Source organism: Rhincodon typus, chromosome 12 (assembly GCF_021869965.1).
Source record: "Rhincodon typus isolate 14 chromosome 12, sRhiTyp1.1, whole genome shotgun sequence".
Classification (NCBI taxonomy): Eukaryota; Metazoa; Chordata; class Chondrichthyes; order Orectolobiformes; family Rhincodontidae; genus Rhincodon; species Rhincodon typus.
In genome coordinates, this window is record NC_063343.1 from 63,603,928 (window position 1) to 63,626,983 (window position 23,056).

Below are 23,056 nucleotides of genomic sequence, written 5' to 3' on the forward strand. Positions count from 1 at the left end.
AAACCCCACAGAATCCTGACTTGGAACTTTATTGCCACTCTTTCACTGTCATTAGCTCAAAATCCTGGAACTTCCCTTCCTAAAAAAATTTTTGGTGTCTCTGAACCCCACTGACTGCAGCAATTCAAGACGTAGCTCACCACAATCTTCTCCAGGACAGTTAGGGATGAGCAACAAATGCTGATTTATCCAGTGATACTGACATCTTGTGCAACATATAAAACTCCCTTCATTACTTTCTGTGCATCATTACAGCTTCCGCCACATGTCAACATGCTGGTTTTACAACTTTACAGCACACATTCGTATGTTTGAAGTGTTCTTTTCTACAGATATCCTCTTTTAAAAGCACCAAGCTGTCTTTGCAGAGATTAGTTTTATTTTGTCTGTTGGTTATAGTTGGTATTGCGCAGTGGATTGGTTTTAAATCTGTGTACTGCTCTGCTGAAACTGACAAACGCAAGTCTTTATCGTGTGCTGTCCGAGTCCTGTACGCACTTTATGGTACAGCGATTAAATTCACAGGAAAAGCTCCACATCTGATAAAATCTGTAGTTTGGATTGATCAGTCCAACCCTAATGAGTTTCACCTTTTCATTTTTCAGGAGAAGCAAAGAAAACAGCAGGAACAACAGTTGCAGAGGCACCTCACAAGGCCTCCGCCTCAATATCAAGACCAGCAGCAAAACCAGTACCGTGTTGAGCAAGTTAACCAGTTTCAGGGTAAGTATGCGACCAATTATTTGAATTAATACCTCTTCTAGAGGTAATGTTCATGATACAGACCAGAGCCAAGAGGCCATGCGGACAAGACATTTGTGGGAGCTTCGAAACAGTCATAGTGAGCTAGGGGATTGTGTTCAACAGGAAGTTAGTAACGTCAAGGTGCTACAATAATCATTGATGACTTTAATCTACGTACAGACTGGGAAAACCACATGAGGAATGCATCCACCACGCTGTTATCGCTGGAGTGTGTGCAAGGTGGTATTTCAGACCAGTATATTGAGGAACCAACTTGAGAGCAAGTTATCCTAGATTTGTTTTTGTGCAATGTGTTAAGTGGGTTAATTAATAATGTTGTATGAAGTCCTATAAGAAAATAGGTCATAACATGATAGAATTCTTCATTGGAAGTGAAGAGATTGAAGTCAAAGCTAGGATTCTAAATCTAAACAAAAAGACCATAAAGGTATGGGGGTGAATTGACTATGATAGACTGGATAACCTCATTAAAAGGCAAAACAGAAATTGCTGGAGAAACTAATCTGATCTGACAGCATCTGTGGGGAGAAAGCAGAGTTAACATTTTGAGTCCGGTGACTCTAAGAACAGGGGAGAATGGGTTGGCTGTGCTCAAAGCAGCCCATGTCATTACAGGCTCCGGGTGCGGGTAAAATAAACTTGCAAGGTTGTAATCAGTGACCATGATGTGGAGGAGCCGTTGTTTGACTGGGATGGACAAGGTCAGAAATCACACAACACCAGGTTATAGTCCAACAGGTTTTTTGAAAACACAAACTTTTGGAGCCTGACTCCTCCTCCAGGTGTTAGAGAGAGAGATCCATTCTATTTTGTTCAAAAAGCACACAGTTTATAGACAGTCAGTGTAGGGTTTTATAAATTCCTACTTTAGAAATAAAACCAGTCTGACTCCAACTTAAACCACAAACAATTTCTAAACAAGGCCTCACACCTAGCATCCATTGTCTGACCTAAAATGTCACCTCTTGTTTACACTGATAAAATCTTTAGTTCTCTCAGGACAGTGACTTGAAAGGAATTCGGGGATTTACACATACATATTAATCAATTAAAACCTTCTAACTGATTAAAGATTTAACAGCACCTTAGGTTTGTTTAATACATCCTTGTCAGTGTTGTGACCCTTTGATCTTTTATTTGTAAATTCTGTGTCTGATACTTCCTGTCTCTCTACCTGAAGGAGGAATCAGGCTCCAAAAGCTTGTGTTTTCAAATAAACCTATTGAACTATAACCTGATGTTGTGTGATTTCTGACCGTGATCAGTGATGAAAGTTATTGAATTTAACGTTGAGTCCTCGAGGCTGCATGATTTCCAAGCAAAAGATGAGGTGATTTAATTAAAAGGCATGACAGTAGACAGGCAATGGTTAATATTTAAGGAAGAAATGTATGGTATGCAGCCATTATACATTCTTCTCAGGTGAGAGAGTACCACAGCAAAAGTGGCCCAATTGTGGTTAACAAATGAAATTAAGGCTAATATTAGATCCAAAGATGAATTATTTAATTTGCTAGTAAAAGTAGGAAACGTGGGCAACAGTTTAGAATTCAACAAAAAAGGACCCAGATGTTGATTGAGAGAAGAAAAATAGTAAGAGAGGGATTTGCAAGGAACAGAAAAGCAGACTGTAAAAGCTACTACATTTTTTTTTCCCTAATCAACCTGTTCAGAGATGTTATTGCACATGTCTGGAGTAGGAAGGACCTGAACCTGGGCTTCCTGGCCTAGGGGTAGGGACACTACCAAGACACCACAAGAGGGCCCCCTGTAATATGTTGTGTAAGTTAGGAAATGCTGATGTATAATGGGACCCTAGTTGTCTGTGTACACTAGTCATTGAAATCAAGCACGTAGGTGCACCATCTAGATAGGAAGACAATGATATGCTGGCTTTCATTACAAAATGGTTTCAGTACAATAGTAAAAGTACTTCGCTGCAGTAAAAAAGTTGCCACTGTCCCAGGAGATCATATAGGGCTGCTCTCTCATTAGAGAGAGACACAATCAGTGATGATTTAACCTTGCGATCAGCATACCTCGGCAAGGGGTGAGGTATTAAGAAGGAAAAACTTTCATGGTAACCTCAGCCAGTACAGGAAATTGAGCTTGTGCTGTTGGTGTAATGCTGCATCGCAAACCAGCCATCCAGGCAACTGAGCTAACTGACCTCATCTGTACAGGGCCACAATGCAACCATAATTGAAGTGTTGTGTATAGTTTTGGTCTCCAACTCTAAGATCTATCACCACAGGAGGAGTGCAGCAAAGGTTTACAGGACTGATTCCTCCATAGCAGGCTTGTCTTTTGAGCAGAGATTGGATCAACTGGGCCTGTACTTGCTGGAGTTTTGAAGATTGTGAGGGAATCGGATTGAAATATATAAAATTTGAACAGGACTAAACAGACTAGATGCGAGGATCATGTATCCACAGGCCACAAAATCCAGAATAAGGGATCATCATCTCAGAACCCATGGTAGGCCATTTTTGGACCAAGATGGAGAAGAGATTTCATCATTTGATGTTGTGAGCTTGTGGAATTCTTTACCAAAGAAGGCTGCAGAGGCAAAGTCACTAAATATTGTTTTTCAAAGTGAACAAGCTCTACCATCCAGACAAGGGCAGCCATCAGCTGTAAGTTTGCTACCAAGCCATGCAGTATCCTGATAGAACTATATCAATGTTCCTTCATTGCCAGGTTTTTGAGCTCCCTCTGTAACCTTACTGGATGTACTTAAATTAGTTCAGGAAGGTAGCAGACCAAGACCAATGCACATTCAGTTGGAGGTGATCAAAATGCTGGCCTGGCATGAATAAATAATAAACATGAAGTTCATTCTACTTTTCTAAGTTAAATTTTATGTTGAAAATGTTGCTGGGTTCTGTAACTCCTGCATCTCATTCATAAAATCAGAAATTTAGTGCACCATACAGCATATTTTGTACATTGTTCCTATTTGAAAGTGCAGTTCTGCCTAGACCCCACAACCCTTTTTGTATATAAATTTAATTTCCTCATTCTCAACCAGTTGTCTGACTCCTTATTAAAATTGCTTATAAAATCAGATTCCATTAACATTGAGTATTCCAGACTCCAGTATTTGAGCGTTTCCCGCTCCTCTCTCTGTAATTCTGTTAAATTTTACCTATGATCTCTCATTGATCTGTTCAAAAACCTATTATGGTTTAAGCTTCCTTCATACTGTCACATGTTCATGGTTTCTAACAGCAGACCACATTTTGCAAAATATTTGAAGCAGAGGAATATGAAAAGCTGTGGAAAAGAACAGCACAGAATTTTGGAATGTGGCAGAAACTTGAAAATGTCTGAGTTGCTCTAAAACTCTGGCCCTGAGACCACATTGGTGTTGTGTTTTGATATTTTAGAATCTTGGTGTGAGGTGGAGACATAAATTGCCTAACGTTATTCTCAGTCTTCTGTATCAGAATTGTACTTGGCTGTGTGTTCAAATAACCTTTTATTATATGTATATTATTGATTAACTGAAGTACATGTTCACGCTTGGTTTCTTGTTTGTATTTATTTTATCTTGATGATTGAACATTGCTTATCTTGTAAGGTGATGTGGTCCTAATTGCGTTCCTTGAATCTGTTTGAGATCTGTTCTTCTGATATGGCTTGGGATAACCAACTCAGATACTGAAGTTGCTGCACCATTCACTTGATTCAACTTTTTTTGTCAAAAAATGTAAATTTTCCAGTAGTTTACATTACATGAACTACAGAATGTTCCATAAACATTCAAGAGCTAACACTGTATGCTTTTAAAACTTGAGGCAATGTTAAGCCATTTTTATTGCACTCTTTCTTAAAAGCATTTGCAGGTTGTGGTATTACTTGCAAAGGCTTGTCCATTCAGAGTTCCCCTTGTCAAAAACGCCACTTGTTAGGTCACTTCAGAAAGCGACCACATTGTCAACCACATGATGTGTGACTCGAGTCGTGTAGATTTTCTTGGCCCAAGTTCAGTATTTAAATAGTTGGGTTTATTTTTTTTTTCTGAAGCAGGGTCCCAACTCGAAACGTCAGCTTTCCTGCTCCTCTGATGCTGACTGGCCTGCTGTGTTCCTCCAGTTCCACACCGTGTCTTATCTTAATTCTCCATCTTGTATTTTTTGCTCATTAATCCAGTTCCCCATCTCCTAATTCTATTCCACCTTTTAACACAGTATTTAGTGCAGGGCAACTGCTATCCCAGTTATTTGTTAGTCACCATGGAATTGAACGCCAGTGCGTATTGGCTCATTTACCATTCTGTTCATAGAATCCAGTTGCTTAGAGCATCCTTCTTCTTAATTTCATTGATTTGTTGTATCCCTTCCAACAGCAGGAATACGTGATGGCTAGTGGTGCAGAGTTAGTATCTTGATCAAAAGAAAGATTTAACCTCTTGTATTCACTAGGTCATAATCGAAAACCTGCAAGTTTCAACTTTCACTGCTTAGATTAAATGCTAAGAGTGCTGTGTGCAATTCTGTCATATGGAGAAAATATAGAGGCACTGTAACGAGAGCAATCTTCTGGGATTGTGGGAACTATTCTTTTATCTCCTGGATGGTAGTGATCACGGGTTTGGAAGGCAGTGTCTAAGAATCCTTGGTGAGAGGAGATTTACTAGAAGACTGTCAGCAAGAGAGCTCGAAGTGTAATGAGAATCTTTAATCAGTTATTAGGATTTGTAATGTGCTGCTTAGGAGAGTGGTTGGGGCAGATTCCATAGGAGGTTTCAAAAGAGTTGATACATATGTGAGAATGATGAATTTAAGGGGCTGCAGGGATAGGGCTGGAGAATGAGACTAGCTGGGTAGCTCTTTTGGGAACCAGTACGGATACAATGGGCCATATAGCCTCCTTCAGTACTGTTGCTACTGAGCATTGGTGGTGGAGGGACTGAATGTTTGTGGATGTAGTGCCACCAAGTGGACTGCTTTGTTCTGGGTGGTATCAATTTTATTGAATCTTTTTAGAACTGTATTCATCCAAGCAAGTGGAGAGTATTCCCTCAACTTTTAAAATTACACCTTTTTAGATTGAGAGTCAGGTGAGTTGGTCGCTGCAGGCTTCTTGGCTTCTGAACTCCTCTTGTAGCTACAGTGTTTGTATGGCTAGCTCCATTCAGTGGTAATCCCCAGGATGTGATAATTGTGGTTCATGTGGAGATCCTGGATCTTTTCTACAAGCTGCAATGGTTTTAACACCTACAGTTCTGCTGTTGAACTGTCAATTATCCTCTAGGGTTAGTGTTTTGAGACATGATATGGTTTTGAAAGATGGTTACAGCACCTGAAAAGTAACTGTTTACAGTTTGCTCATTAGGAAGGGAAGCTAGGTGGTCAGCAGATTGGTTTTGGGTGGTTTTTGGTTTTAGGTGGTTAAAATAAGTTTGGCCAAGAGCATAAGGAGAGAAAGGAAGACAGAGAAACTAAAGAATGATGTGGATTTGGGCTGGGGTAAGGGTGTTGCTGGAAGCAAAGTGCACAATGACATGTTCTTTTAAATGCAAAGACTTCATTTGTTTAACCAGCAGTGATACGATATTGACAAGTTATTTCATTTAATACAGTAAAACCCATTTGAGTCTGCTTTGCTATCATAAGCATGATATTTGCTTATCATGGCTGATAAGTTTGTCAACCTCATTCTCTGGCTTCTCCCTGTAACCTTTGATCCCCTTACAAATCAAGAACCTATTTCTGTCTCAAATACACTCTAAGTTGGTAACCACAATGTTCTGTGGCAGTGAGTTCCACAGATTCACCGCCCTCTGGCTGAAGAAATTCCTTCTCCTCTCGGTTTTAAAGGGTTGTTCCTTTACTCTGAGTCTGTGCCCTCAGTTCCTAATTTCTCCTATGAGTGGAAATGTCTTCTCCACAGCTGTTCCATCCAGGCCTCTATATTCTATAAGTTTCAAAGAGATTCTCATCCAAACCCCCAACCCCGCATTCTAGCTGTCTTGAACTGAATACCAACATTGCATTTGCCTTCCTGACTGCCAACAGAACCTGCATTTTAATCTCAAATGTTGAAGTAGCATGCCTAAGACCCTTGGATTTACCAGTCCTCTGTCTTCCCATTAATCTTCACCACATCGTATGCTTTCTCCTATGTGTTTATGCTGTCCCTGACTTCCCTTCTCAGTCTCCGTCCTCCCCATAGTATGTTGTTTCTTCCTTGGGATGATTTTCTGCTTGCCTTTTGAATTATCCCCAGAAATTACTGCCATTTCGATTCCACACATTCCCTGTTAAGCTCTCCTTCCAAACAACTCCGGCCAGCCCTTCCCTCATCTTTGTAGTTACATTTATTTAATTGTAATGCCACTATATCTTACTCCATCTTCTCCCTCTCAGACTGTGGGGTGAATTCTATCATATTGTGGTCACTGCCCCCTAGTGATTCCTTCACTTCAATCAAGTAGTCAAATCTGCTTCCTTAATCATTGCCAAATCCAGACATGCATATTTCTTGTTGTGCTGTACCACAAGATGCTACAAAAAAAACTCAGACTTTCCACAAATTTCTTCTCTTGAAATCTGCTACTAACCTGATTTTCTCTGTCCACTTGCGTTTTGAACTCTCCCATGATGATTATCATGGTGCCTTCCTTACAAGCCGATTCTATCTTCTAATTTATTTTCTGCCTCCTATCCAGATTACTGCCAGTGGGCCTATACATAACTCTTTTTTTCTTTTCCTTTGCAGTTCCTCAACTCGAGCAACACCAATTCTACACCTTTTCAATGCTATATCACTTCTTACTTTAATCAATTTCATTCCTTACTAGCAAAGTAACCCTGCCTGCTCTGCTTACCTGCCTATCCTTATGATAGGACGTGTATCCTTGGATATTTGGTTCCCAGCCCTGATCCCCTTACAGGCACATCTGTGATTCCCACAATATTGAGGTTGGTTGGCTCGCCAAACCGGTTTGTTGTACTGCAGACGTTTCGTTACCATGCTTGGTAACATCCTCAGTGCAGCCTCTGATGAAGCGTCGGTGTGTTTTCCCGCCTGGTTTTTAAACTCTGGGGTCCGTTGCGATGGATTGCCTCACTTCCGGGTTTCCTCCGTAGTGGAATGTATACGGGGTCGAGTTCAATGTGGTTATTAATAGCATGCTTCGTGGAGTGCCATGCTTCCAGGAATTCTCGTGCTTGTCTCTGCCTAGCCTGTCCCAGGATCTTGGTGTTGTCCCAGTCGGAGTCCATGTGGATTGAGATGAGTGAGTATTGGTCGTGTCTTTTTGTAGCCAGTTGGTGTTCATGTACTCTCGTTGTTAGTTTCCTTCCTGTTTGTCAATGTAGTGTTTCTCGCAGTCTCTGCAGTGCCACTATGCCAAGAGGAGGAGGAATACCTCTTCCAAGTGTTCAAGGATAGTGGATATCCAAAGAACTGGATCAGGAGATGCCTACAGGAACAGCATCAGAAAGATTCTACATGCCCCGACACACTCGTCACACTACCCTACATCAGGAACACGTCAGAACTCACCACAAGACTTCTACAACCACTGGGCATCAGAGTGGCACACAAGCCCACATCAACCCTATGACAAGTGCTCACCCGAACTAAAGACCCACTCCCCGACATGGACAGGACCAATGTCATCTACAAGATCCCCTGCAGAGACTGCGAGAAACACTACATCGACAAACAGGAAGGAAACTAACAACGAGAGTACATGAACACCAACTGGCTACAAAAAGACACGACCAATACTCACTCATCTCAATCCACATGGACTTCGACTGGGACAACACCAAGATCCTGGGACAGGCTAGGCAGAGATAAGCACGAGAATTCCTGGAAGCATGGCACTCCACGAAGCATGCTATTAATAACCACATTGAACTCGACCCCGTATACATTCCACTACGGAGGAAACCCGGAAGTGAGGCAATCCATCGCAACGGACCCCAGAGTTTAAAAACCAGGCGGGAAAACACACCGACGCTTCATCAGAGGCTGCACTGAGGATGTTACCAAGCATGGTAACGAAACGTCTGCGGTACAACAAACCGGCTCGGCGAGCCAACCAACCTCAACCCCCACAACCCGAGCTACAGATCTACTCCAAAACCTTAGATTCCCACAATATTGCAGCTGCCAGTTTCAATGTGCACTACAAACTCACTTACTTTGTTTCATATACTGTGGACATTTAAGTACAATATCTTCAGTCCTGTGTTGATTAACCCCCTTTGCTGTTCCCTCATCTGTTGTGCCTGAAGACTTCCTGACCCTTTCCATATTCTGTCCTATTACTTCTGAAAATCTTAGTAACCACTCCTGAGTCTGAACTGAACTGGTTGTGACAATACTATTTAGCCTTTCTGCAAGGATCCTGGTCCCATATAAGGTGTGCCTGTTCCAAAATTGATGCCAGTACCTCATGAAATTCAACCCTTCTTTTCTACATCACTCCTTTAGCTACATGTTTACTTCCTTTGAGATCCTTTTTTTTTAAATTTTGCTCCTGATTCCTGATATTCCCTTTACAGGACCTCTTACCTATGTTGTTGGCGCCAACACGGATCATAACAACTGGATCCTCCCCCTCCCTCTCCAATATCTTTTCAAGCTGACTTGTGATAAATATTGAGATGTTGCATTTTGGTAAGGCAAACCAGGGCAGGACTTGTACAATTAGCGGTAGGGCCCTGGAAAGTTTTGTCAAACAAAGACCTAAGGGTGCAGGTGCATAATCCTTGAAAGCGGAGTTGCAAGTAGACACGGTGGTGAAGAAGGCATTTGGCACACTTGCCTTCATTGGTCAGAACATTGAGTATGGGATTGGAACATCATGTTGCGCCTGTACAGGACATTGGCGAGGCCACTTTTAGAATACTGCATACAATGCTGGTCGAGCTTCTACAAGAAGGATCTAATTAAACTTGAGAGGGTGCAGAAAAGACTTACAAGGATGTTGCTGGGACTGAAGGGTTTGAGTTGTATAGAGACGCTGAATACCTGGGGCTTTTTACCTTGGACCGCTTGAGATTGAAGGGTGACCTTTATAGAGGTTTATAAAATCATGAGGGGCATGGAAAACGTGAAGAGCCAAGGTCTTTTTCCTAGGGTGGGAGTCCAAAACTAGAAGACATAGGTTTAAGGTAAGAGGGGAAAGATTTAAAAAGGATCTGAGGGGTAGCTTTCACCCAGAGGGTGGTGCATGTATGGAGCATGCTGCGGGAGGAATTGGTGGATTTGGGTAAAATTACAACATTTAAAAGGCATCTAGTTGGGTATGTGAATGGGAAGGGTTTAGAGGGGTATGGGCTGAATGCTGGTAAGTGGGACTAGGTCAGTTTGGGATGTCTGGTCGGCGTGGACTCTCCTTGACATCAGCTCGGCAGCATATTACGTGGGGCTCTCAATCCTGCTCACAAAGGATGCTATCTTTCCCCCTAATTATAGAATCCCCTTCCATATTACTTTGTGCTCCCCCTGCTTAAATGGCTTCCGGACCATGGTGCAGTGGTCAGTTTGCCCATCCTTCCTGTCGACTCTTCCGTCATCCATACAGTGGGAAAGTATCTCACACCTGTTGGACAAGGTCAGAGCTGAGGCTCCTCCAATGCAACATTCAGGGTCATCGCCACCTGCCTCACTTGTCACACCCTCCTGTCCCTGACTACTGGCCAAATTTGAAATACTTAATCTACGGAATATGACTGACTAGAACTCAGTAACAAAGTAATTCTCCCACTCCCAGGTGTGTTACAATGTCTAAAGCTCACGTTCCAGCTCTTCAACTGAGGTTAAGTTTCTTGAGCTGCAGACACTTACTGCAGATGTGGTCACTCCGACTCCGACATCATGCAAGAGCAACACATCGCCTGTACTACTATTCCTAATATAATTAATTAGGTTTTATTTGTTTAAAAAATATTATTTTCGTATAGTCCCTAAATCATTATCCTCCTTTCTGAATCTACTACTGTTAAGGCAAGTCCTTTAATATAGGCCCTCCAAATCAACCAAACCATAGCTTCTCTGTGACGTCACCTTTGCCACTGGTGCTGCCCTTCCCTAACTCAACGAGTCTCGACACGTTGTCTGCTCCTTCCCAGACTGCTTCAATGTGACTTCGACTGAGAGGACACACTTCCTAGACTGCTTGACGGTGATGTGACGCTGACTGTGAGGACGCTCTTCACAGACTACTTCAGCATGACTCCAACTGCAAGGTTGACTCATGATATAAAGAATTTAGTGTTCTCCATGGATTGCAGAAGTTTAATTATATAAAATGGGAAAGACTTGTGCGTCTGGCTTTACCTCCAAGCCACATTTCATCCTGATGTGGCTATATTATCACACTTCCTTCACTGTCACTAGACCTAGGCCCTGCAATTCACAGCTGACTTTTACTACAAAGACTCAACAAGTCTAATCTTTGTAAGGCAGCTAAGGATTGGCACTGCATTTGACCTTACCAGCATCATCCGATGCTGAAAAACACACTTTCTTTTTAAAAAAAAAAAAAGTACACAAAATCAGTTGCTGCATATTGTATCCTTCACCATCTTGCATTTCCATCTTAATATTTTTAAAGATATTTAACAAAAAGAAAGACTTTAATTCCATAATACCTGTTGCAGCCTCAGGACTCCTAAAAGTGCTTTACATTCTGTATTTTGCACAACAGCCACTACTATAATGTAAGAAAAGCAGTGGCCTGACAAGGATGTGTTTGTGATATTCACCAAGTGATCATTTTTGGTGATGTTTGAGCGATAGATATCCCCAAGAATAAGTATTCCTGGTCTTTTGGGAGAACTCGGCTGTTCTTCACAGTAGTGTAGTGGGATCTTTGCACCATCTTAGAGGGCAGATAAATACCATTTAACATTTCATCTGGTAAGTGACACCTCTGACAGTGCAGTACTATCTTCATCAGAAAGTATAATTTGTATTACATGCTGAAATTCTGGAATATAGTTTGAACCCAAGATTTGACTCCGGTGCAAGTGCCACACTCGGAGCTACTGGTGTTACAACAGCTAAGAATACACATTATTGATAAAGGGACAGAAAGCCTCAGGCTGCACAGTAGCTATTTGTAATTGAGACAGAAACCTTTTTTTGTTGTTAATGATGTTTTGGTCAGGATCAGAGGACCGCTTTACTAGGACCTCTCTATTAATAAAGTTTGACTTTTATTTATTGAGAGTTAATTTTCTCAATGTTGTGCTTCATTTCATAGGTCCCCCTCAAGTTCTTCCAACGGTTGGAAATCTGGCTGCTGCGAATGCAAGCAGCTCACGGTTGTTCCCTCAGAATCAAAGCATGATCCAGATTGGGCCAAGCCAGAGTTCTGTCTCCTCCAGTAGCTCTGCTGCTGGTCAGTCGGAACTAGGAGCATCTCAGTATGGTAATATGCACAATGTCCAACAGGGAATGTACAATGTGGGGTCAAATGTGAACCAAATGCTTCCACATTCTGCCCAGGGCACAATTGGAAATGGGCAGCATTCAAATCCATTGCAGATGCAACCGAGTATGACTCCAGGAACTCCCATGGTAACAGGATACGGTCAAAATCACCTCAACAGCTCAAACCATGCACAACAGCAACACAACAAAGGAACGGTGAACCAGCCTGTATCAAAGACCCATTTGCAGAGGTTGCCAGGTGCTGTGGTAAGCCAAAATCCAACATGGCCGAACCCATCTTTGCAAAGCATAAATAACCAAAATCAAACAAACAGCAATCTAGTAGCATTCAGCAGTACCTCAACCTTCCATGTGCGTCCATCTCGGCCTAAATTTGCCAGCCAGCAGTTTGTGCAGGGAATGTCTCGTACAGGTCTTGCGTCAGTCAGACCAGTGGGATCCATCAACTCAACTGTTGGTGACCAAGTGATGCCTGCATTAGGTGGACCTCTGTCACGGACAAACCAGCCCTTGCAGCAGACTATCCCTAGTTTAAACCAGTCCATTCCGGACATGACTAACTTTGCTTCCAGCCAACAAATGGCCTCAAGGGGGAACCTCCAATGCAACCAGGTTTACCAGGTAAGAGGCACCAGCCAGGAGCTACCTTTTAACTATGGTAACCAGTCTGGTGGTAGCTCAGTTCAGGGCTTACCTGGAGATACAGACTTGATGGACTCTCTATTGAAAAACAGGACTACAGAGGAATGGATAATTGATTTGGATGAACTTTTGGGATCTCATCATTGAAGGATAGCTTGCTGATCATGTGTAATTTTTGAATTTTTATATAAACAATATGGGACCAAAAAATAAAACTAACAAAACCCCCGTGGCACATGGCAGGTAAAAATGTATGGTTGGGAATCGTATTATGGACAGGTTTTTAAAATATTTCTATTTTACTGCGAAATGGTCAGATTACAACATTTTTATATAAAATATAGTTTTTTAAAAAGTTCCTTTATTGTACACGGGTTGCTCCTTGCCAGTCAGAAAATCCACATCAGATCACAACTTTTGAGTAATCATCTCCACACCTGTTTACCCAAGCTTGCCGGATCATAATCAAGTAATAGAAATGGAGATTGTTGGAAACACGTGGCTGGTTTGTCAGTTTTTATACACATTTTCGAAAAGCCTAATTAATCTAATGAAAAATACACATCTCTCTTTCTTGATGCAGGTTGGCCTCTTGTCCATTTCAAAAGATTTCCATTTTATTTCAGGTTTTAGTCCTTTACATTTTTGTTGTATCCTAGTCAGTATTTTATCATTTGCCTGTCATTTCCTTTACTCTTGATTTTGGAGGTAGCTTGGTCTTGCAGCCCAGCTATTTCTCAAGAAAGGAAGTGACCAATAAAGTCACTGCTGTAGTAACACATTATTAAGGGTTGAATTATTCATGTTCTATTCATGTCCCTGTCTTGAGCTTTTACATGTCTCAAACCGAAAGCATACAAAGCGGCCATTGGCCCTTTGTGTCTGACAAGAAACCACTCTGCCTAATCCCACTTTCCAACCCCTTGTCTGTAGCCATGGAGTTTATGGCACTTCATGTATATATCCAGGTTATTTTTAATTGTTGAAGTTTTTGCCTCTGCTACCCTATCAGGCAGTGGGTTCCAGAGCTGCCTCATCCTAGTGAAAATCATTTTCCTGTAATCCCCTCCGAACCCCTTACCTCTCAACCTAAATTAATATCACATTGTTATGGATCCCTTAAGCAGATGAAGTGAATAGGAAAGACCCCTTAATTTGATACATTTCAGTTAGGTCTGCCCTTAGCTGCCTCTCTTCGAAAGGAAACAATTAGTGTATCCAGTCTTTCCTCACAGTTCAAATTCTCCAGTCCGGGTAGCATTCTTGTACCCTCTAGTGCAATCACATCTTTCCTATTGCGCTGTGAGCTAATTGTTTTGTGCCATTTTTGTTGTGTCCCTGATTTTAGATTATCTGCTTTAGTTAATAGAGGGAAGGGTTCTGTATTCCTCCTTGGTCACCTTAGCTACCCATACTTGCTGCTTTTTGTGTGATCTCAGCTTCTTGCTGTGTAATTTGTGTATGTTGTTCTGATTCTGATCTCATTTTAGTTTTCTTCTTTCTTCACTTTCTCGCTTTTTATATGACTTTCTAACCAAGTTCAGCAACAAAAGTATGAGGTTTTTTATGAATTGCTCACTACAAAATCATCACGCATCTTAGTTTATCATTTATTTCCCAACCATCTATGTTGTGCGAGGCCACAAAGGGCACTCAGTTTTGTGGATGTGAAACTGCAGTCTGTTCAGCAAAAAAAGGCAAGTTTCCTTCCCTAAAGTGCTTTATTGAACCAATGTTTCAGATGGTTTGACAGATTTGTGGTCATGCACCAAATTATAAAATTTATTTCTGGATCCCTTTTCAAAAATGTATTCAAATCATTGTTTCTCAATGGGATTTGAATTCATGTTTTCTGCATTGTTAGTTTGGTAACATAATTACACCACTGTATCCCATGGAAATGATCACTGTTCTCTTGCTCACAGTAGGAGGTAAGAAATGATACTGCATTTAGAGTATTCTTAAACTATAGTTGGAACGCATCTGCATTGCTGTATTGAACAGTTCATTGCACTTTACTTTTTTGTTTCAGATCCCCCACACCCCTGTAAATTTGGATTTGGTGGGGGGGTAGAATACGAGTTATTGTATGTAAAGGCATTTGTGGCACTGTGGTCTATTTGGGCCTATAGTCAATCAATTGAATAAACTCCATTGGATTGTTTCAGACTCCTGACCAGACTTGGTTCAAACTTTTAAAAGTAGTTTGGCAGCTGAAAAGGTTTAATTGCACTATGCACTCAGTGACTGTTTCACGCTTATTTTGTCTTGTCCAGGCCACTGAGAGCATAGTATTAAAGGGGAGGTTTTGACATCTACCGGTGCCTCAGGTATGCTGTCTTTTCCAATATTGGAAATATGGCTCTTTGGAGGCCTGTGCCACATTTGTCTCTTCTAGATATTTATGTACCAGATTCATTTGGGAGTGGCGGGGGTTTAGTATTTGTCTTTTTCACTTGACTGGTGCAGGTGCATATTATCAGGATGAAATGGCCAGATACAGAATGAAAATCAGCCATTCATTTTCCCAACCATCCATTTCCCATGGTTGAAATATCCTATAGCAAATTTATTGATTTCCAATCATGGTGCTTGCAGTATCTTAATGTTTAAGTCAGTCAGATTGTGTGCGTGTGTATATAAATGTTTACATTTTTATAAAAGAAAAATTGATATAAGTATTTAGTTCCTTGTCTGTAATATATTTTTGCATTTTATAGTTAAACGCATTTCTTGGTATGATTTTTTTCTAAGTCTTAACTCTGCAACTGTTATTGATATTGACTGTACTCACTCTCTAACCTTCATTTTGTATTCAGCTGTAATGTCAGACTTTGAACCCCCACCATTTGAGCTATTAAAGATCAATTCTGGGGGAAAATAACCAATGGCCAAATCTGGTTTTAGTCATTCTCTCCTTCAGAATTGAAGTTTTTTTTTTAAAAAAAGGTTTAATTTAGTTTGCCCAGAATCTGTTCTTTAATGAATATTCCATGTGTGTATGTCAGGTTATAAACATCAGGTTAATTAGTTTACCTGAGACTTGTTTTATCTTAATGTACATTTTTGTTCTGATTGATCTCATCCAACTTGCATCCTCATTGGACCCATTGTATCCCTGTGCAGAAATGAATCCAATTACCTATTCAGCCAGTTTATAGTATTGGGTTTAATGACCTCTAATTTTAGCTCTTGAGTTTTAACTCTCCTCTTAAAAGTACATGCTGACAGTTTTAGAGTTTTGACAATTCATTTCTGCTCCAATCTGCTAAAAGGTATCTGATATGTATTTTTAAAACAATCTTTACTTTATTAACTTTAATTCAGATTAAATCAATACATATAGGTTAAATACAGATAAAACTTTTATTTGTGCCAAGCAGGCTATGTATGATGCCTATTCTTGTTCCCTTATGTACATCTTTTAAAGTGTTTTTTTAAATGTTAATCAAATTGCGGTAAAGAAAGTGGTATAACTGCTCTTTTAAGTTTAAAAGTGTAATTAAGAATATGAAGTTTCAAACAATTGCATGCCATTCTGGCACTGCACTTGGAATTCAAAAAGCTAATGTCGAATCTGTCACCTTACAGTAATTGTCTTCATTTCTCTTTAGTTTGTGGCCTCTTTTACAGGTTAGTGTATCTCTCAGATTGCATTTGCTAACTGTCCCTCCTGGGCCTTGGACAAGCTTGATTTTTTTTTAGTAAATCTGTTGTGTTAATTGAAAATATATATAATTGAAAGTGAATTGATGTTGACATTTAATGTACTAAATTGGAAAGTAGAGAACAAAATAGGCTTCTGTCAAATTTGCTATTGGTGCCTAAAGAGGTTTTTAAACTAGTTAGAAATTGTCATTGGTGTTTAATTGCCAGAATAATTTAAATTAAATAAATAGGTCCGAGTTCAGTCTTCTCACTTTTTTATTTTTGAGGCCCTGTTTATATTTGTGTAGTGTTAATTTTATTTGATTAACTCTTCAAACATGGGAACAGGCCTTTCACATTACAAAAGATTCTTGGGCCATCTGTGCAAAATAATTCTCAGCTTTTAATTTTCTTTTATGAAAGAATGGCGTTAATGCACACTCTCTCCAATAGTACTGATATCAGTGCAATCCTGGGCTGAATTGACAGCCCATTTCTCCTCTACCTGGGTTCCTCAACAAGCTAATGGCGAACCACCAAGAAAAGTATAAGCACTGAAAGCTGGAGTATTCTCTCCTTCAACAAACTCATGACTGAACTTTTAACTCTACTCCACTTTCCTGTTCTACCCATATCCCTTGATGAGTGGGAGGTAAGCTGCCAATTGACCTTGCATTACTTTTTAAACAGTACTGTTGGGAAGTGAAATTTTCTGTACGTGCTCTATGTACCCTCCTCTGTCATAGCCGCTCCCGTGTTCATTTTCACCATGATCAGAAATCTCTGTGTGTGGCTTTCAACAAAGCATTGAATAGAAGTTGTGACCCTCAGTAGTAACACTGCTTCAGGACCTGTCTGTAATTGTCAGGTTGGGAAGTGATTTGGTCATCATGATGTCAATGGATCAGTGACACTGTTGGATATCTCTGTTCCTCTGACGTTAGGGGCCCCTTTTTGTGGTCTCTCTTGGGTCGTACAGAGTGTGATTGAGAGCACAGCTGTCTGAAACCAAGCCCCTGTCAATCTTGCTGTGATCTCCTGGCTATATTGTGGACAGAAGTATATGAATTTGATTCTCTGAACTTCCCAATGGAATCTGTCCAAGATTGGTGTGGGGACAGGCTTACTGATACTGCATTGGTGTTCGTGTTAATACTTTAATAGGTTCAACCTTGCATTCTGGCGATGGGGTCAGTAGAACTAAGTTGAAAACTTTGTAGGAACCTGCTGGACTTCATATAATGAATTTGTTTCTGTTTATCTAAAACTGCTTCCCCTTCTCCACTTATGATTAACCCAAACTAGATTTGGCCATGTGGGATTTTTTCTATCATAAACTATTTAATTGTAAATAAACTAAATATTGAGAATCATGCACAAATAAAGACTCATAATTTGTTTGTAATTGTGCTATTTTCTTCAATTATGTTGACTCTGGATGGCCAACAAAGTTACTGGTGGTCCTGCACTTCTGCAGAACTGTGCTACTGAAGTTCTTATCTGCATTTTTGTTTCTTCCCAATGTCAATAAAATTTCACCCTCCAATTTCCAAAGAGCCTGAGCTGCCTTCCCCTCTTTCAGTAACAACTAGACAACTGAGACCAATCCTAACCAAATGTTGTTAAAGTTAAAAATATTGTGATGTGCAGGGTAAAAGAAAGTAAGTGCCAGCCTTTGTTAGAGAGTAGTTGGGTTAGCTTTAGCAGTAGGCCTAAATGACCCAGCATTTTACATCTAATCCAGAATTCACGTTTGTTAGCTTATTTAAAAGAAATTGAAAAGTCCACCTGAAAGTAGATCAGAAGTAGATTTTTGATCATTGCACTGAATTGGAGCATGTCTTTAAGAGTTACATTTTTGTAGTGCATCACAACGAATGAAATACTGTTTTGAAATGTAGTCATGTCAAAACATGGCAGCCAATTTTCACACAAGATCTTATGAGCAGCAATTTGGTGTGATAACCAAGTATTTTGTGATGTTGGCTAAAGGATATATATTGGCCAGGCTGTTGGATCAAAAACCCTGCTTTTCAAAATCATGTTGCTATAAGAAGAATATTAAGTTGGAGAGACTGCAGAAAATATCGACAAGGATGTTACCAGGACTGGAGGGTTTGAGTTATGGGGATGGGCTTGGATTGTTTTCCCTGGAGCATAGGAGGCTGAGGGCTGACCTTTAAAATCATGAGGGGCATAGATAAGGTGAATAACCAAGGTCTTTTCCCGAGAATAGGGGACTTCAAAATTAGAGGGCATAATTAAGTTGAGAAAAGAAAGAGTTAAAAGGGACCTGAGGGGCAACCGTTTCACAGAGGGTGGTTTGGAATGAATGGCCAGAGGAATTGGTAGATGCAGATACAGTCACAACATTTTAAGAGACATTTGGACTGGTACATGAATAGGGAAGGTTTAAAGGGTTATGAGCCAAACACGGGCAAATGGAGCTAATTTAGTTTGGGGAACTTGGTCAACATGGATGAGTTGGACCGAAGGGTCTGTTTCTGTGTTGTATGACTCTGACGACCTGTGGTAGAAGAAGGGTAACCTCAGTTTGATGTCCAATTCAGTAGATGGAACTTCTGACAGTGCAGTAGTATAGTGCAAGTGCCAGCCTAGATTAAGAAGCCTGCAAGAAGAAAAGCATAGTGCTGGGCCTGACGGTTTGGTACTGACTCGAGAATAATGGAGCTGGTTAAAGTTGGAGAGGACCTTTAAGAATGATGATAGGTCATGGTTAATATTAAATTAATGAAATTTAAATAAAATATAAATTTAAATATTAAATAAATTTAAATACTTTCAATAAACAAATTCTAAATTTGAAGACTTTAAATCCTTGAGAGAAGGAGTTCTAAACTATGACACTGAGAAATAATGGGAACAAGGACTGAATTATTTTACGTTCTGAGAAGAATCAGAAGATGGAAGAAACTCAAATGAGTGAGGAGCAAGTGATGAAGGCAAAGAAAAGGTAAGAATATTACATAATAAAATCTGAAAGAATTGTGGATGCTGTAAATCAGAAACAAAAAGAAATTGCTGGAAAGCTCCGGTCTGGCAGCATCTGTGGAGAGAAATCAGAGTTAATGTTTTGGGCCCAATAACAGATGCGTAAGATGCTGATCATGAGGCAGAGTTGAGAGCCAGATAAAAATTTGCAGGAATGTAAACTACAGCATTAAAAGGTTTTAATAAATGAAGGCTCGCATTTCTTTAGGATAGTCCAAGGTTGTGGATGGCGCAAAACACATTATAACCAGCAAAGTATTTTGAAGTGTAAGGCTTGTCATATAGCTGAAGTGGCAGCGAATTTATGTGTCACAAGCTCTCAAACAGGATTGTGATACTGACCAGGTAATTTATTTTTGTGATCCTGATTTTGGATAACTTCTGGCACTACAAAATAGCGACTGTTGGACTTTTTACAGCTACTTCTAACTGCAGTCAGGACTTTGTTTAACATTACATCTGAAAGAAAGCACACTCTAATTTCACTTCATGGTAGTGCTACATGAGCTATGTTAAAGAATCAAGCTGTCTGCATTATCCGATATGCTACTCCCAGCTTGGAAATGTCATAGGTCACTTACAGGGTAAACCCCCTCTCTCTTCCAGCATATCTTTAACAAGAAGCTTTTGTAAGCTTGAAAATATGATATAGTATGGTGTTCAATTTTTCACACCACCATCCTGTAACCTTTCTAAGATGGACCCAACATTTCATGTGAGTTCTGTTCAGTGTTTCTCCTCAACTTTAAGCACTCACCTTTTATCAACACAAATGTGTTTCTCTTGATCTCTCTTTCTTAGCCCCCACCTTCCCTCCGCTCCCCCACCCCACAAAAGAAAAACTGTCAGTATTGCATTAAAACCAGTATTTAGAGCTAAAGGCATGATGTTCAATGTACGAAAACAAATCCAGTGCCTCAATCTGTAGTGTTTCAGGTCAGCTGGTAGAATGTTGAAAAAGTTATTTTGAGCCACCACACAAATGCAGAAGCAAATCAACCCTATTGGATCAGTATCACAAAAACAGGTTATCCAGTCATTACCGCTGCTACAGGGGCAGAAGGTACATTTGGAAAACCTGGCTTGCTTTCAAGTTCTCTTCTGAGCCATACACCGGTACTTTGAAGTGTGTCGTCACTTGATCATTTTCAGAACATGATGCAGTAACGCTGGGAGAACCTTCTTTATACTTGACACTTAATGAGCACCTCTGATAGGGCAGCGCTCTGTTAGCACCAAACGACTGTCAACCAAGATTTTGTGCAGAAGTCTTGTATGGGAATTGAACCCCTGACCTGACTACACTGAGGCAAGGATTAATACTGTGAAAGCCACATTTAATGTATTTTGATGTAATTCATACCATGATCTTTGCCAAGCAAAAATAATCAAAAATCTTGAAATGTAGCTAAGGCATTTGCTGTTCATTTTCTCTTAATTATCATGAGTCCATTCCGAAGAGGAAGGTGTTCTTTCAAGGAGCAAGAAATACCTCCTGTTAAAACAACAAAAACCTGTAGGACGAGATCATTCATCCATTCAAACATGCTGTACCATTTAATAATATAATTGATTTATATCAATTTTGCCTTTCCCATATCCTTTGATTTTCTTAGTATTTAGAAATCTAATGCTCTCTTTTGAACATACTCGGACTGTTTACAGCTCACTCAGCTATGGGATTCCAAATCTTCACAACTGAGTGAATTTTTCCTCATTGCATTCTAAATAGCCAATCCCCTGATGTGAATATATGATCCATGGTAAATAAAAACGGAAAGAACTGTGGATGCTGTAAATCAACAACAAAAACAAAGTTGCTGGAAAAGCTCAGCAGGTCTGGCAGTATCTGTGAAGGAAAAAACAGTTAACGTTTTGCGTCCGGTGGCCCTTCCTCAGAACTTTTATTTAATATGGTCCATGGTTCTAGACGCCACAGAAAATGCAAACTCCTCTGCATATAACCCTGTAAAGGCCCTTAAGAATTGCTTCAGCAAGATCACCTTTCATCCTTCTAAACTTGAGGGAATATATCCTATGCAATCCCTTGTTTTAGGTTAATCCCCTCATGCCATGAATCAGTTTAGTGATCCTTTGCATGGGATGTTGTTGGTGCTATACAAAGCAAACCTTTCAGTATTTCACTCTGAATCATTGTGCAACTCACCTACTGCTACTTCTTCAGGAGTGCTTTTGCACCTGCAGAAATTACAACTTCATCTAAGACAAGAGATAGGAACTGCAGATGCTGGAAAATCTGAGATAACAAGGTGTAGAGCTGGATGAACACAGCAGGCCGAGCAGCATCAGAGGAGCAGGAAAGCTGACATTTTGGGCCTAGACCCTTCTTCAGGAATGGGGGAGGGGAAGGGGGTTCTGAAATATATAGGGAGAGAGGGGGAGGCGGATAGAAGATGGATAGAGAAGATAGGTGGAGAGGAAACAGACAGGTCAAAGAGGCGGGGATGGAGCCAGTAAAAGTGAGTGTAGATGGGGAGTTAGGGAGGGGATAGGTCAAGGGGGCAGGATGAGGTTGGTAGGTAGGAGATGGGGATGTGGCTTGAGGTGGGAGGAAGGACAAGTTAGGGAGGTGGGGACAAGCTGGGCTGGTTTTTGGATGCGGTAGGGGGAGAGGAGATTTTGAAGCTTGAGGTCCAAATTGATACCATTGGGCTGCAGGGTTCCCAAGCGGAATATGAGGTGCTGTTCCTGCAACCTTCGGGTGGCATCGTTATGGCACTGCAGGAGGCCCAGGTTGGACATGTCGTCTGAGGAATGGGAGGGGGAGTTGAAATGGTTCGCGACTGGGAGGTGCAGTTGTTTAGTGCGAACCGAGCGCAGGTGTTCCGCAATGCGGTCCCCAAGCCTCTGCTTGGTTTCCCCGATGTAGAGGAGGCCACAGCGGGAACATCTAAGACAAGTCATGATATAGCACAAAACAGAAAAAAATTTGATTCATTCTGTTTGTGCCAACTGTTGAAAGCTATTTGATTTGATTCCATTCCTCCACCCCTTTCTCCACAGTCCAGCAATTTCCTTTCTTACAAGCCCATGGAGAGGAGTGAGAAGAGTTTGAAGTTTTTGTCTCTCCCAGGAGATATTCCATGGCTGTCGTGGCGAGGAGTGATAAAAAGAATGTAGTCATGAAGTTGACACGGTATGACTGGAGTAAACTTTCAGGGCCTGCCTGTCATTTTGTATTTGTAAGAATTTGTGTGTTTGCCTAGAGTGGATACCAATTTAGGTGCTTCCAGTAGAAAACATGAATTTGCCTATCTGTCTACAAAGATGGCAATTACCAAATAATTGCATCAAAATCAAGACAATGTACTACTTGTCTAACTGTGAGACTCTAATCATCTAAATGGAAATTTATACCATACTACTTTCACCTATCTTAGACACTACAGGAAATATATATCTCATGACAGTTTAAAATTTGCATTTATCTCAAATCCAATTAGTTTATGACATGCGAGACAACAAGGTGCAGGGCTGGATGAACACAGCAGGCCAAGCAGCATCATAGGAGCAGAGAGGCTGACGTTTCGGGCCTAGCCCCTTT

General features: G+C 40.6%; 1 protein-coding gene across 1 annotated transcript in view; it reads left to right on the forward strand.

Annotated features, from left to right (window-relative positions):
• The window catches only part of maml1 (mastermind-like transcriptional coactivator 1), an 84,177-nt gene extending 66,293 nt beyond the window's left edge, over positions 1–17,884 (forward strand). The window contains exons 4-5 of the mRNA XM_020515095.2: positions 606–723; positions 11,999–17,884. Of these exons, the coding sequence (XP_020370684.1) occupies positions 606–723; positions 11,999–12,978 (1,098 nt within the window). The 3' untranslated portion in view covers positions 12,979–17,884. The remainder of the gene's footprint in view (positions 1–605; positions 724–11,998) is intronic.
• The last annotated feature ends 5,172 nt before the right edge of the window (positions 17,885–23,056 follow it).